At 43.7% G+C, this 17,271-nt stretch overlaps 1 protein-coding gene across 2 annotated transcripts in view; it reads left to right on the forward strand.

Moving 5' to 3' along the window:
• Positions 1-17,271, forward strand: part of LOC131260273 (zinc finger protein squeeze-like) — a 34,416-nt gene that overhangs the window by 11,081 nt on the left and 6,064 nt on the right. Inside the window, exon 2 of one of the 2 annotated variants that reach the window (XM_058261952.1) lies at positions 796-834. In XM_058261952.1, coding sequence (XP_058117935.1) covers positions 796-834 — 39 coding nt within the window. The remainder of the gene's footprint in view (positions 1-795; positions 835-17,271) is intronic. The other variant, XM_058261953.1, reaches the window with a different exon arrangement.

The following is a 17,271-nucleotide window of genomic DNA, read 5'->3' on the forward strand; positions in this document are numbered from 1 at the left end:
CAAAAGCATTGTAACATAATTCCGAAAGCCACCGTTGCCATTTGCGCCCTGCATTTGGTGCATCCCCCCCACATTTCAAAGCGTTAAAAGTGGCTATCCACAATCCGCTAATAATTATATGTTAAAGTTTTAAAAATGACTAGACCGTGCAGAGAGGTGGAGTTGAAACCACAAAAAAGTACCGGACACGAATTAAAAATGACTTCATTAATACAAACAAACAGGCACACAGATTCTGAATCAGTGAGTGTTTTTAAAATGTTGTTTAAGCTCGGTTCATTACACATTACCTTTAATGTTGGTTTCATTAGAAGGTTCATTCGAAATTAATAATTATGCATTATTGTTCTACGGACAACTGAAAACTGCTTAATTTTCTTCTCATCACGAAATCAGTTCAGTTATTTTATTTAACAAAATGGTTGGACGGATAGAAGAAAAAGTGTCAGAAATTGTATAGAAATATTATTAAAGGTTAAGCAAGAAAGGGTTCTCTTTCATACAACAAAAGCATCTGCAAATCATGAGCCACTTTTTAATGTTATTTTGTGTTTGATAAGTATGTAAACTACGCTGTGCAAACCAACCAACACAAGTATAACATTCTATCGGCTATCGAAAAGGGAACGCAAAGCTAACACATGTGGCGTACAATTTAGCTCGAGTTGCTCAAAGCATCATAAACGATATTCTCTACTTGGTTTCCTTACCAGTCTGTATCGTTGTAGTTTGTTTTCGTTAAAGTTATGATTCAATGTGTGCTGATATAGTTTTTTCCCCTTTCTCCTTTTGCAGAGACCCTACGGGACCAAAGGCCGGAAGAAGGTGAATAAGGTAAGGACATTCGCTTTTGTTACTCAATATTCCAATCTATATTAAATGCACCAAGGATAAATACGTTCAAAAAATCGGCTATAATATTGCGATCAGACAGAGCTTGAAAACTGATCGATTAAAAAATAAATCAATTATCGCGTATAACGCGGTTTTTCTTTTTAACCGAAGCGAACCATTATTTACCGATCTTGTCTGATGAATGTAATTTGTGTTTGGTAAATTGCCTTAATGTTTGATGTCGCTCATTAATCGTTCGGGAGGGAAAATGCGCGGAACGAAATATGTCCGGTTATTAAATGTCGAACAGGTGGGAATGGATCGCGAAAATGGTATGCCTTATATCTTTATCGACATGAAAATCTACACCGTACGGCAATGTAGTGCTGTTCGTATGTAAGCTTTTTTTTGCTAATAGTCTGATGGAAATTGTGGAGTGAATAAAATTCTATTTTACATTAGCCCAAACTGGCGGATCTATAAGTAACACAATAACTCCCTGGAACAAACCAGTACCCATCGCAGAATATCCTCTCGCATCGATGTCATTTGCTCGAACAACCAACCACCCCGGCACCACCGTGCCACCGTGTTTGGGCAGAAGAGAAAGGGGAAAAGCCGGCTCTGCATTCGCGCTCGATCGTGGAAACGACTCAAGAAACACATGGCCGCCGGCAAGGAATGGGGACTGGTCAGCTTTTGGCGAACTATGCCTGCCGAAAACTCTATGCCCGTCGTCCGTCGGTCACATATTTATGACGTGGGGCTGGGTCTGTTTAGCATACCTGACTGCTTTACATCTTTTCTCAATTACACGCTACCGGTGTGTGCCGTCCGTCCGCGTGTGCGAGTGGATTTGACCGTGGCAGAATCGCACGGGTGTGTCCGTTCTTAGCGATCATTATTTAAGCGTGCTCCCTTCTACTCTCTAGAAGGAGAAGAAGGACCCGTTTCGATCAGATGGCGCTCGAACAAGCTCGAACAACTAAAAAGAAAACCTATCGGCTTCTAAAGAAAGTGCCAAGGAATAGGAAGGGAAGGGTGTGGGAATGGTTGGTGCTCGGTCGATAATAAATGATGATAACCGTGCGGCAAAGGTCTGTCGAGACGGGACGGGATGGGATGTAAAGTGTGCTGTGTCCTGTGCTCCACTCGGTTGCGGTGATCCTTTTTGCGAATCAGCGATGCACCCCAACGGGCGCTTGGAAGAATGCGGGGCGGTTGGCAGCGGATCGGGCGGGGCTGAACTCGCTGATTGACAGTCAGCTGGTCGAGACCCGTGTGTCGGCTTAATATCCGTGGGATCCTGCGGCGACGACAACGATCACGGGAAAGATAGCGCCCTTTCTACTCGGAGGCATGGGTTTTTCCGGCCCAAATCTTCGGGGGGACCAAAGAAGCAAAGCAGCGAGGGGGTAGCGATTACATGATACGCAAATTGTATGCTATCAAAGGACCATATTTCCAGTTTATATCGTGCATTATTTTCTCTGCTTTCTCTGCCTCGGCAGCGCGTTACACCAAAATGGAGAAACCGAGAAGAAGAGAAAAAAAACTTGAGCTTGAGTAAAACATGCGCGCCGCCGTCTTGGGTGAAGATCGCGTTAGTTCGGTTTTAAGTTGGTCGAATTTGTGGTCATCATGTTTTATTTGCTTTTAATGCTCGGCACATTCTGCCAAAAACTAACGTGCGCCGCATATGTTTCGCAGTGATGGGGCGCTTGTTTTCGCGTTTTAATGAGGTTAGTCATTTTTCATCATCATCTTGAAACGTGCGCGTGCGTTTGCTCGCTTTCCGCTTCGTCTTTTCTCCTACCGGAAGGTTTTTGGAGTGGTTCGCAAATTTGACGAAAATTCAAATAGAAGCGAGAAAAAATAAACACACAGCACCCAAGACCCAGCTTGACCGGCCGGTTCGTTTTCGTTGCGTCACGCGTTGCAAGATGGTTAGCAAGACACAAAATCCCTAATACGGGAGAAGTATGGGAAGTGACATGGACACCTTTCGCATATGATCCTACATTTTTATGATTTTACCTCCCACTTTGCCAGGCCTCCTGATGGGTGCTTCCTCTTTTTTCTTCGTCTGCCCAATTCTTAATTAGTTTTTCGCACGTCGATTAAGAAATTCAATCGAGACGTAATGTTTGTTCCATTTTCCTTGGTCCTTTTGCGACCGTGTGATCGTTCTTGATCCCCACGGTGAGGGGATGGGCTTCGGTGGACGCACACTTGCCCATTGCTGTCGGAAATCGATTCCGCAACTGGAAATCGTGATCGTAAAAACGCCTTCCCTTGGAGAGGACTGTCAAGGATAATGTCGTTTTTAAAACTTAATTTCTGCAGCGCGCCCAATTTGTATGTGTGTGTGCGTGTGCATTTGGTACGTGCGCCTCGTCATGGACGAATTATGTTTTTACGATGCCCTGGGTGCGATTGAGGGGAGGTCATTCCAATTATCAACACCCTTTTGGCTTGGCGATGTTTTAAGTATTTCTTCGCATTTTCCTTGCGATGGGCTTTGGGAGTGCGTGCATCCTTTTTCTTCTGTCATTCGGCGCCCTGTCACTCGGTGGTGGTTTGGCGCTCGACAATGATTTATGATCACCGAACTGACTAACAGATCCTTCCCTGGATCCAAAAATACACATACACACACATTCCGTTCACTTTTCCCATCCGAAAGGATCACTCGTATCCTCCCAAAAAGGCCGGGTAATCGTTGGCAGATGCAAAGCAGTCCAGGGAGTCCTGCCTGCCTGCCCTTGTGTGAGACATATTTATGATCGTGGTTTTGCAACAGCTTTACGGTGACTTAAAAAAATATCGTAAGTAACCTTTGGCTAACGTGTGCGCCCTCTCCTTCGTCGTTTCGTTGATTTATGCTACGCTACCGCGCAGCTTGTAGTAGATGTGTTCGATGCGTCGCCATCAGCTCGCCGGAGTTGCCCCGGACGCCTTCCGGGTTGTTTGTGGAGCATTATAATTTCGCATTAATATATGAAACGCCGCGTTTACACGTGTTTAACGCAACGTGTTCCACTGTCTGGCCCCCGGGGGGAGAGAGAGAAAGAGAGAGAGAAAAGTAAATTTGGAAAGGAGACAGTTTTGCTGGTTTTGACCATAATTACCGAATGTAATGTCCGGTACTTCATGCAAGTTTATACTAGAAAAAACAAAAGTAAGAAAAGAGGCTTGTCCGGAATGAATGCTTTCTCATAAAATCATCCAGATTGTGGCACACCGATACAGGACTTTCCAGAAAAAGCAGCATGCAGCACTGACAATTTGATATGGAAATCTCATTATGATCATGCAAGGTGTTTATGTTCCTGTTCGGGTTGGAGTGTTAGCACTGCAAAACACATGTAGCAGCATTATGGGCACAGGAGTTTTAATTTAAATTTTATGTTCGATCGAGAAGTAACTCGATGCCCTTTAAGAGGTTGGAACTGTTGATATAACGTTTGCACAAAAAAAAATTGGCAAATTTTCGTCGGCTATGAGAAAAAAATTAACCAAGCTAATTGAATGAAGTAAATTGTACTGTAAAGTTACATCGTTTTAGTACCTTCAAAAAATATTCCGACTTTCAGTAAGGCGGCCTTACGGTACTTTGCCGAAACTTTAAAATCCCAGCCATGTAGGGATGAATTGTCACTTGTTCTGAATTTAAAAGAAATGCTATTCTTTATTTTGCTTTCAGCAGAAAGTTGCTAGCGTGTTCCGTTTTTGCATGAAAAGTCATTAAAATTTGTCTTTTTTCCAATGCAAACGTTACCTTGAAGCATAAAAACCGTTAGTGATCTTCGATGTGTTCGATAACAATTTCAAGAACAAAAAGCCCAATGCTGTTAAATCCTTCTGAAAATCGTTTTGATAACCTAACGCCAATTATTTCCACCAGAAGAAATATTTTTTACGTTCTCTTACAAGTTGAATTATTGGTTGTTAAACAAAGTGTCAATTTCTGTGCAGAATGGAGTCTCTGACTGCTGACGTTGCAACAACGCATTAGTGGAACATTTTAAGAACCAAAAAAAGCCTCAACCCCGGCGTGCTAACTTTTTAAGCAGAGCAAACATTAAAAACCCTTTTTTCTATTACCAAAAAACTCCATCGAAGGCGCCACAAGCTAACCAGCAAATGTAACCATCGTTTAATTTGCTTAGATACACATACTGTCGGACCTCGAATGTCCACCAAATGTGCAAAGTTCCGTCGTGTTTCTGCCCTGCCAAGCCCTGCCTGGCCTTGCGAAGAACAGAGGGGGCCCTTGAGCTGAACGAAGCTCGTCGTGAACGACGTCGTCGTACACATGTACGTCATTCCACCATTCGATGACACTTTACGCCACGGGCCAACGAGCCGCCAATCTATTGCTTCTGCCATTGTTCTTTTCCTCCTTCTCCCTGCCCGATGTTTTCGTACTTTTTGTCAATGAATCATGTGTCCGGGCCGCGGTTTTTCGCGACGGCCAGCCCGAGAGCAAACGTGCTGCCGGTCCCATTGAAGGGTTTTCGACTTGTGAGACGACGAGAGGGGGGCTGATGGTCACGATGAGCAAGCAACGCTCCGCACACACACACCCTGTAGAAGTGTTAAATATTTTTGTACAATTTGCACAAACTACAAACATTTCTGCGTACGTAGGCCGACTGTGGCAGCACCGGGTCGGGCCGACACCGACAGCACATTATGACAAGTTTTTCGATCCACGGTGGCCGCTCGGTGGTGGCTGACTGCTGACGGTTGTTAATTGCTTTACGACTGTTCTACAGACGCGCGGCTTGTGTACACGGCTGGCGTGTTCCGTTTTTATCGCCCCGATGGAACCGTTGCCGCTTTGCCTTATGGTTGCTTATGGTTTGCATAGGCAGAATCCTGCAAGACGACGATTTGACAAATAAATCGGTTGAATGAATGGCATGCTTTCTTTTATAGAAAACACTCGTTCTCTTTACTATGGAATGCTTCCTTTCATAACAACTTAGCTAGGCGAGTGTGACGCCATTTTTGCAATGGAAGGAAACTTCTTTAAGCAAAGGAAGAAAAATTTTGGTTAAAAAATCTCCCTAATCAACACAGACATGTAGGAAAGAAGGTTATGGTGATAATTTTCGATCGTTCAATTCAAAGCTATGAGCAAAAAAAATAAAAATTTATTTTAAAAATGCGTTAGCAAACTAGCCCAACACAAAATAATGACTCTTAAGACAACCGAAAGACTAAACCTAATCAAGAATTAAACGTGCAAGAATATCGATTTAAATCCACGTAGCGTTTTTGGAGTCGAATAGTTATTCAACGATAAGAAAAACGAATAATAACCGGATTAAAATGCAAGAAGATGCCATTAATTAAAACTGAAAACAAAACAAAACAGCACACACGTGATCACATCTTGGCATCTGGTGTTAATGGTAATCCTTTCAACCACCATACCTTCGTCCTTATAGCGCTTTTATTGGCGATGTCAATTTATCATGTACATATCCGAGGCTTCGTGGTATTTTAAAGATCGTTAAAATGTCGACACAATCAACTAAGAGTGGGAAATAATTGGCACCAATCGAAGAAGAATTAGTTTTGCAATTTGTGCTTGTGCACTGTTAGAGCACATTTTGACTGGATTAAAAAACAAACAAAAAAAAAACATAAAAAATGCAACACGGATGAAGACATGGAATGCACGTTCCTAATGGTGTGTTAGCGGGTGCGATGGTGTGTGAATAAACGGACACGAGCGACGCATTCAGTTGTGATCTTCATGATCGTGTCCGTCTGCCTATGGTCCTGTTCCTTTTGCAGACCATTTCCATCGTTCTGTTTCTTTCACGCACATGTTTTCGTAGCAAGTTTGCTTTCTTTTCGCATTTGCTTAGTTCGTCGCACCTTAACCTTGCACTTGTTACGTAAGCGCCGGTGGGCGATCGAATTACTCTTTACATGCTGCGGCAGGTTTTTAAACATCGGGCACTGCATGGAAACATAATCTTTGCTGAATGCAGCACTAACGTGTAGCTAGTGTTATGTTGCCTGTGATACTTGTGTTCGAATCTTCATTGCTATCCGTAGAATAATTTCTTGATAACATGTTTGACAAGTGGATGTAGTTTGAAGTCAGAATATTATATAAATGATATAAACATATAAATTCATAGCTTTTTTGACTATTTATCAATTAAAAATATTCTTTCATAGCTGAGCCAAAAAATTTAACTCCATCGAGCACGTGTATGTATATTGTCCCCTCATGTCCATGGACCGTGCCCATAGTGCACCAGTTCTAGAGGGGAAGAGAAGCTCGATCTCTGATGGTGCTCTTCGGCTTCTTCCCCTCTCGTCGGCATTGACAAAGGTACGGTGTTTTGTATGTATGTTTTTTTTATGTATTCCCCATGTACTGTGCTGGCCGGTTATACAGCCGATCGTCAAAAAAAAGCCCAAATCTGATGAAACGTTTGCACTTTTCGGCGGCTTCACGAGGTGTGCGATCGCGAGAGACGCAAAAGGTGTGATGCGTCAGACGTCCGACCATATAGGATAGGAACAGATAAGAGAAGGGCAGGAGTGTGCCCCTTGGATAGGGAAGGGATGGGGAGGTGCCGGAGTAAAAGCGAAGGAAAATGGCAAACCACCGAAGCAATCACACCATCCGCCAAGAGCAGCCAGTTCGTCTGTTGAACAGAAGATTTGATGCGTTCTCGTTAATCTGTCCACCGGGTGATGTACTTTTTTACGTATTGACAGTCAACGCCACCGGACGCGTCAGTATGCGTGTGAAATGTTTTTTGCTCCCTTGGGAAAATAGGGATAACAGCTATTTTCCACGGACGGGCGGGAGTTTCCCGAAAAATTGCGGCACTCTTCCCGCTCGCGGCCATAAAAAGAAAATCGTTCCAAAAACTCTTCTACGTGACTGTGTGCGTTAGTTGAGTTGCGTTTTAGGAAAAAAATTTTTCATGATTTTTTTTTGTTACCTCGAAGGTGTGTGTTTTGGGATTTGTGAGTTTTGCTCATTTTTTCCTATAATTTGATAGTTGTTTGATTTAGCCAAATTATTGTTATAACATGCAAGATTTATTGGGAGATTATACTGCACAAGTCGAGGGGCGAGAACAAAAAAAGAACTATCCAGGGTGTGTTTTTTAAATGTGTTTTTTTTCTGCTATGGGGTGGAAAACGCACCTCCCCCTCCCCCGGCCGGTGGTGCATTACAGGAATTTCTCACGTGCACAGCATCGGCATCTGCATCGGAAAAAATCGAATTTGGAAACAAGAAGACACTCGCCCTCTCTCACCCATACTCTAGCATAAGCGTAGAGATTTTTTTTTTCAATTTATTTTGGTTTTTTACTTCTGATTCAAAACGCGGTGCGCGCGCACGAACACACAGACGCACCGGCGGGGAACGCATGCCGAAGGAAACGCGAGACTGCGACCTCCCCAATCCCAATCCCCCGCTCAACCACCTTCCCCGTCCGTCTACCGATTGGGTCAAATGGGGTTGGTTTGGGGGGATGAAGGGAAATTTTTCGGTAGTTTACAAGAAAAAAGGTCCAAAAAATCCCTTACCCGCGCGAAAGGTGTTGGTGGTGGTGTGGTGGTGGGTTTTTTTTGTTGGTCTTTTTTCTCAGAAAAAGTAAAGGTAAGCAAGAGGGAATCCGGTCGACGAAACACGACAACTAACACGGGGACGCGACAACGCAACGCAGGGCCGCGAGATGTGGAGATTGTGTTGTTTTTTTTTTCTATTTGTCGTCCTCACTTTTTGGCTCTTTTTCTCAATTTGTTTGCGAGTGTGCGTTTGCGTGTATGTGTTTGTGGTTGCGTCCCAAGATGTGCGTACAGATTTTCGCGGTTTTATGCATTTCAGGTTTCGACCACTCGGGCGATGGAATGGGGTGGCGGAGTATGCAATTCGAACGGGAATGTGTGCTGAGAACGATCGTATTGGTGTGTGAGAGTAGAATGAAAAAAGCGGGACAAATCGGTAGCAATGTGTGCCCTTCTATGTATACGGGTCGTTTGTTGTTGATAAAGGGTGGCGGGAAAGTGCACGCCGCGGGGTGTTTGCGGGGAGAGTGGTCAAAAAAGTGGCAGAAAAGAAGATGCAAACAACAACAAAAAACGATAATGAAAACCTTTAACGTGGAGGTTTGATTTTTTGTGTTGCACACACCGTCCGTGCATCCGATGCAAACTTCTCCTTTTCGTTCATGCCATTATCGTTCATTGCCCCCCGGGAAAATGGCCATGTGTTGTCGTGGTCCCTGCATAAACACAGAAATTGCAGTGCGTAAATCTTTGTGTAAAATCACATCACATGGGTTACATATGCGAAATTTATTTTTGTTGAACTACCGTAAAAATGTTATAGAGAATATTTTGAACGAAAATAACTTCACGCCGAACGCGTGCTTCGGAAGTCGTGTGTTGGGCATCCGGAAAGGGGGAAAATTCAATTCCTGCAGCGCAACAGAGGAGGTTATGGTTGAATTGTCCGACTCGAAAAATTTCCCCTAACAGGGGAAAAAAAAGAAAAAACAAAATCGCTGTCGTAAAACCCGAACCTAACGGTCGTTTTTTCGGGCCATTTTGCAAACAGACTCCACTGTCCCTTTCCTACCCGCTCTTTTTATGGGTCGACCGTGCGTTTTTCTCCCTCTTTCCCCCCCGGGTCGTCCTGTCCAGTGTCCGAGCGGGAACTAGTTTCCCTTGAAGGGAGTATGGAAAATGAGGAAAATAGAATTAACCAAAAAAAACTGGTAAAAAGCGACCCTGGATATGGCAAAGGTTTTTACCCCGCACGCACACCTCAACCCTCCCGCTGGGTAGATGAACGCACTCGAAGGGTCGAAAAAGGACACACAACGGCGAACACTCTGTACATAATATGCTGCTAAAAATCCTGGCGCGTTGCTTTTTTCCTCCTGTTTTGGCACCCTCTCCCGTTGGTCCGGGAACAAGCGGGACACGATAAAAAGAGAAGGTCCGTTCGACCGAAAACGGAAGGTAGGGGAAGGGTGGGCAAAAGGTGTTGTTCCGGAGGAAGGGAGACACGCGCGCTTTTCGATGGATGAGGATGGCTTTACAGAATTGGCATTCCAGTCCGATTTTTTAAGGGTTTCAATGCAATGGCACTACGAGAATTTTTCCAACAGTTGTTATCTAAAAAAAAAACTTGAAAACTCTTATACTAAATATAATCTAATCACATTATGCACTTTTCAACGTTGAGAGTTCGTTGAGGTGTTTGTAAATATGAGGATTTTTAAATTTCCTGCTTTGTTTCTACTCGTGATTCTCAATTTCAGTAGGATTCGATGAAATTTGTGTGTGTTATCTTGAGCAGAAAACCCCCCCGATCGAAAAAAAAATCCATTCATGCATCCGACAGTTTTTTCTCGTTCACCAAAAAATCCGACATTTTTTGCTTCGCCAGTATTTTTTCTGCCCACACTTCGTCCTCACAACTGCACCCACGCGGGAGAGCGAGAGCTGTAGTGAGAGCGAGATCAGCTCGCGAGAAGTAGTGAGAAAAAAAACGCCGCCTCGTGCACCGGCGAGACATGTGAGAGAGGCGGCACAAAAAATGAGCTCCTTTGTTATTGTAGAGAATTTTGACAGCCTCACGAAACTACCTGTAAAACGGTGGGCCATTTAGATGTGCATGTGTCAGGTTTTTTGTGTACGTGTGCTCGGAGTTCGATGTTGTGTGCACATGTAGGAAGAGAATTGTAATTTGGTTGATTTTTATTTTGGTTTTATGTACCATTCTTAGAATCCGTCCGTATGGATGCTGCACTATGTAATGTTCAAAACGGTATTCGCCATACGAACGTGTTGCGTATTGCGTCCGCGCGAATATTCTGAGTGTGGCGAAAAAACTGGTTTGTTTTCGTACGAGTGAGACTGCTGCTCGTCTCTTCACTCGCGGCGCCGCGCGTTCGATGCTCTCTGCCCAAGTAACATTTTCAAACATGTTGCGCATTGTCATGAATGTCACACATTCTCCCTGTCGCAATCGTTTTTTCCAGAAAACTTATTAGTTCATATAGAATCTCTTCTCTTCTTCTTCTTGGCGTAACGACCTCTTGGTCATGCCTGCCCATTAAGGCTTACGAGACTTGTTTCTCTGTTGTACGTGGATAGTCAGTCCTCTCGTACAGGGGAGGGTCCGGTCTCGGTTGGGATTCGAACCCACGCCGTCGAAGTGGTGAGCCCCGGCGCTCATGGACCGATTAGCGATTAGCCACTTCTAATTCCAAAAGTAAAAATATATTTGATTTAAGGAACTACAGTTATATAAAGCTTCTAGAGGACGGATCCAACATTTCACTGCAAAATAAATAAAGTTTGACACTTCAGCTGAAAATGCTTAAAAACCTCTTTTGGATCACTGCGATGAAATATGCATAAAAATATTACAAAGAATTGTAAAATTTTAATTCATTGCAGTGAAAAATTATATTCATCTTCTAGCAGCTTAGTACATTTTTTGTGGGATTCTGCAGGCGCCAATCAAATAACGTCTGTCATAGATACATGTAGTTTAGTTGGTACGTTAACATTAACTTAAATGACAGAAACGATGAGTCAAATACCATGTTAGCTTAACATCATCGCATGGTTCGTCAACCACAGGTTTCGTTTTGATTACTGAATTGGCAACGAATACCATCATTTTTCAAATCCGTTTTTTATTTTTCAAGATAAACCTTGGCGAAAGTTGTGGCGAAAACCAAATGCGTTGTGTTTTTGCCATCAAGTATGAGGTTCACGAGAATGTCACGCGAATTGCGTGTAAAAGGAATGGTTGGACTACCAATTGCAATTAAATTATAAACTCGGGATTGGGTGCATTTTGGGAAACATCTCTTGATGTCGCGCTTTTGCGTGCAACAAGCACGATTTCGTCTCAGCAACGTGCAACATGGCTGAAATTGTTACTTGGGAGGGAAGCGCATGCCGCGGGATGTGAGTGGTGTGTGTGTGAGTTTGTGTGATGAGCGTGAACGACGTTTTTTGTCGACCCACCGCGGATCCCGGAGCGCGGCTTCAATCTGTATCCGAGAGTCGGCAAGTACGGGAGTTCCTCTCTCGGTGCGGTCGTGGTCGTCGCGGTGTCGTCGGGCAAAAAAGTGGCCAGAAAAACAGCACACATTATTCGGTGCAAAGTAGAGGGAAAAAAGCAGCGACCGTTTCCCCCGAAAACGGAAAGGTGCCCTGCGGCCAAAAAATACACTAACGCCACGCTCCCGCGAACGGGTTTGGTGCGTTTTCCCTTCCCCGGTTGTGGCTTTTCGGTGGTGTGACGTTGTTTTTTTTTGCACATTTCTGTTTAGTTTTCCGCGCGGTCGTGTCCAGTTTTCCGTGGAAATCTGTGCAGCAAGTTTTTTTTTTAAATTTGTCTCCCCGCTGGTGGCGGAGGATTTGCGTTTCCACTTTTTTTCAAGTTGTCTCCTCCCCGCCTTTCGGCCGCCCTGAACGCTGGATTGCTTTCCTCCCTCATCGATAAGTACCCCCATTTACGGGTGTGTGTGGGTGTGTATGTGTGTGTGTCTGTTGTGTGTCAATTTTGTAAGAGCTCGTTGAGGTGTTTACTTAACTTCTTCTTTTAAACCTTATTTTTTTGATGACCTAAACGGTGTGACGGTGTATTGGTTCATTTACGTACAGTGAACAATTGTTTGTTAGTTTACACATTAAACTTGTTTACCAGAGAGTTTGCTGGTTGTTGATAAAATAAAAGAAAATTCATTGTTTCTTGTTATGTTTGTGCAATTCGCTCCAAGAAGATGGCCTTTCTTCTGTTGAAGTGTATTTGAAGTGTTTAAATGAAAGAATCGGCAATACATTCGTACAGATGCTCTGGAAGGATTTGTGCAATTTCGAGCGGAGTGGAGACAAAAAAAGGCTGTAATCGTCGTGCGCGAATGTGTTTGTGTCTGAATAGGTAAATTTCAGTGTGCCACCAGAGTGCCAAGAGAAGAAGAAGGCGCCGATTGAGCAGAAAAAAATGGTGGCGCACAAGTACGACGATGAGCTCGCGGAGCGATGGTGTGGAGCTGAGCCGTCATCAATCGGGGGGGGGGGGGGAGAGGCCGAAACATGGCGCTCAATTGCACGCGAGATGCTCCACAGCGGGAGTAAAAATTACGAAGAGAATCTTTAAAAAAAACGGGTCCATCTCGCAACTCATCTCACTGAAAAGTGCTCGCTAAGGCAGCACAAAAAAGCGGACCGGCGCGTCAAAAACTTACCTCTAGCAAAAAAATCGTAATCTCAGCTGAAAACGAACGGAGTCCGTGCTAGATAGCGAGAGAGAGAAGGAGCGAAGAGAGAGTTTAGATCAGAAAGAGAAAATGTGAGAAGATGCTTTGCGTGAGAAATACCTTCGCGCGAACGTGAGCAATCTCAGGTAGCTCATCTCAACTCGCTCATCTCGCCGATCTGTTTCGCGGAAAAGGGCACCCGCCTGAACCAGTTGTTCGCGATTGGCATTGTTCGGGTGTGCAGTTTTTCCAATTTTCCTGCGCCGGGTATAATGTTGGGTCCAGGATGTTTTAGTAATATTTCTTTCAATTGTTTGTTACACAGTAAATACTCGGAGCAAGTTCGATAAAATGGCAAGTGTACGAGAAATGAATCCTTCCTAGATTAGGTGACAGCGGTGTTGTGAGTCGAATAGTGGTAGCAAACAAAAGAAAAAAAAACAACAGTGGGTAGCAGTATAATCAGCTCATTTTCACAACTCGCGAGAAACAATAACAAACGCAGTTCCATAAGATATACGCTATTAGCGCGGCTCTTAACGCCGGCATTTCTCAAGTGGTGGATGCAGAAAGAGTTTGCTTTCTGAAGTTTGGGAGTGGAGATTTTTGCGTCCAGAGTGTGCAACAAAAAATGGCTCCAGTGTTTGGGCAGCTACTGTTGGCGTCGGAGGAGGGAAAAATCCAAACGACCGACATCCCGGTAAAGCGGGAAAAAAGTGAGGAATCCGACGACCTCGAAGATGTAAAGGTGAGTTTTCTTCAGGAGCTTGATGTTGTTTGGGGTGGTATGAAACTTGACCTTAGGGAACATGATCCATCAGTTTTTCAAAAGAAATTTCTATAAATATTACCAGTCGAGATGCATCATATGCATCATATCATCACCAATTCAACAGCAGGTTTTATGAGTCGCACCAAAGCGTATATGAATAAATTCTTCATAATGTCACCGGAAGAATGTTCAAGTGTGTCCTCAAAACTAAGGATGGAATGTTCAAAACTACATTTCGCAAAGGGACGGAAACATAAAGCCAATGGCAACGAGCCACCCCACACACACATACAAACAGCGGTGATGACGATAATCCGGCACCCGTGTAAAAAGGGAACGAAGCAAAGGATTTACTGGAGTGCAGCGGCTTGCATTTATTGCATTGCCGAGCGTTTGCAACGGACTGCGGGGTTACCTCGTGTAGTGGTTGTTTTACCTGTCGCTACAATTCAGGTGGGTACTGTGCAAGTCTTGCATGATTTACGCATTCCATTTCTCGGAACACGGAATGAAAAAATAAGAATGGTATAAAATTTGTTTCCCAACAGAAAAACAACACACCCACTCACACAGCGTGTCCTTTTGGGACGTGTGTCCTGGAGCAAATTGATCGTTGGAGAATTGTTTGAAACGTTGCTCAAAAAGAACGTAAATACCAAACGACTAACACAACCGGTACACACAGTGCGCGATGAAACCGGGGGAAGGGAAGGTGCTGGAAAAGCGAATAAAACAAGACATTAAAAAATAACAAAATATCCAACAACAGAAACAACAAAACAATCCACCGAAAAATAACAACACCAACAACGATTTGCAGAAGCACCGTCGAACGAGAAGCGGACGGGAGGATAAAATAAAACCCGAGAAAACGCGCTTTTCTCGTGGCAGAGAAAATGAAAGAATAACAAAAACATCACCACACTTCAGCGACAGAGTAAGGGAACGATATGCCTCGGATCTTTCATCCGCACACACATGCTTGCGATCGCGTTCCGTCCACCTAGTCCTCCTCCCCTTTCGGATGTGCACGCCGTGGAGTCTGGAGCATCGTGTTGAACGCCGGGCATCGCGTTCGTTTTATTATTTTTATGACTCTTCGTTCTTTTTTCTTCCCTCCCGTTTCGATAAACTCCTGCTCCAAACGGGAATCGAAATTGTTGTCCTCTCCCCCAACGCTGCTCGACGGGGTGGCGCGGGGGTGGGATAGGGTGTGGTGGGTGTGTAAAAAGAAAACAAGAGCACCGAAACGTAAGAAATAAAAATAATAAACGAAACGTAAAACGTTCTCGTCTCGCCGCGACTGGAATGACTCTTGTCATTGTGTCCATGAGAGATGCACGAGGGCAGCCAGAACGAAAACGGGAAAATAAATCCGAGAAGTTTTGGGCAGCGGCATGCGGAGTGTGAAAACGGGTGGTTCCGTGGATGCTGCGATGTTGGGGGTGGTGGTTTTGCTGTTCATCTTTCTTATTTATTTTTACCACGCCGTTCCCTGTCGAAGCCCCTTCGCCCCTGACTCTCCTGAGACATAGATCTTGCGTTCTCGATCGTGAAAGCCAAGGCAAGGCTAGTGAGAATGACTATGAAGTGAGCAAAAGAATACGGTCCCCTGGAATGGAAGGTGGCAAGAGGACACTGCACTGGCGTCTCCGATGGGGCATAGAATATTTTCCAATTTCCAATCAATACGACAGCCAACGTGTTTTGGGGCCATGGTGTAGATCAGAGGTCGGCAACTCGTGATGTGATGCAGGTTAGATTGAAGCAAATTCGATGACTTCAAGTTTTGGCTAGAAAAGGGCAGAATTTCAAATACTACTGCGAATCATCATTTTTAATTAAAACTATTTTCTGACTTTTTCTTTTTTTCATTTTGGAAAGAGATTTAACTTTACTCGATAACTTGTAATGGAATAATAGATTAAAAAATCAAATGACATTGCTCAATAATTCTAGTTGAGAGGTATTGATTTTACGATACAAACATCTTTTAAGCAAAAGCAGTAGTTGCCGAACCCTGGTGTAAAGCATCTAGAAATGGGTGCGTGCACGAAGAAGAATAAATATCCCTTTTCGTTGCAACTATGTACGATATAAGCAAGTGGGATAAGAGGGCAAGTGAAAGGGCAGGATGTTAAGTCGGATGGAAGAGTTGACTTCTGAGGGATAATAGTGTCGGAAAAGACTTTTGCCGGTGCTCTAGAAGGCAGTCATGGAAATCCCCGATATTTTCTTTCTCGTGTAGCCCCAGAAACAGCAAGTCTTTCCGTAGGGGCAGGATTTTGATTCCCTATTTACCTTTCTTTTTTTGAAAGGTTTGATGAAAACGACTTGAAATTATGAAACGACATTACTATTTTTACGTCGCCATAAACCAAGCTAAAAACTTATTGTTTTTTTTTCTAAGCCACATACAAATTTGTAGTGATCCATCGTATCTCACAATTATGACACAAAAATATCTCCATTATCCTTTGGAATCTGATACGATCAAATCTTAATAAAGCTATGTAGCTTTTCTATTGAGCTTTCTTTACGTTTCCTTTGCAAACCTAGCCAGGATATGTTTAGGGCGGTGATACTGTATGATTTTCTATCGTCAATTTTTTATCCTTATGAGTGTTCTTTGAAAATGAAAAACCACATTTATCCACTATCGGCGAGTGTTGGAAACAATTTTCTTAATTTTTGAAAAAAATTTCACTCAAAAAAACTGTTTGTGTAGCTCAGAAACCACCACACCACATTCAACATTAACTTCTCCTAACGGCCATCTTTTAAAATTTGCTCAATTAATTTCAAGCTTCCTTGAGTTTGACTTATGTTTATTGCGTTTATCACCATGCGCATTGCAAAAGAAGTTTCTTGTTGACATAGGGCCGGAAAGGGAACACAAACGAAGGGTTAAGAAACTACCAAAGACCTGGACCCCTCTCTCTGTCTTCCGCTGTGTTCAAGATGACCTAAAAGAGCAAGCGAACGGTTAAACGACGGATCGATCGGTGGTGGTTGGCTGTTTATTTTCGTTCCTTCTCTTTCCGACCCACGGTTTGTTTATGTTTGATTTTACAAATTGGAAAGATAATTTGGCGTAGTATTCAAGATGGGTTAATACAAGCACACTCTGCCCGGCTTCCAACCGAAAGACACTTTTCGACATTTTTTCCGCCAAATTTGTTGCTCTAACAAACCCCTCTCCCGCCGTAGTTCTGTGACCCCTCCGAACCCCCCTTCCAACCTGACGAAGAGGGGTTAGGGTAACGACGAAACGGGGAAAGGGAAGCCTTGTTGAGCTCGAGAGCTAAATGGATATTGAGTGACGCACAATTTGCATACTTCCAACTACCGAAGAGGCTCCAACCTCCGGAGTAGGAGCGGGTG

This window comes from Anopheles coustani, chromosome 3, assembly GCF_943734705.1.
Source record: "Anopheles coustani chromosome 3, idAnoCousDA_361_x.2, whole genome shotgun sequence".
NCBI lineage: Eukaryota > Metazoa > Arthropoda > Insecta > Diptera > Culicidae > Anopheles > Anopheles coustani.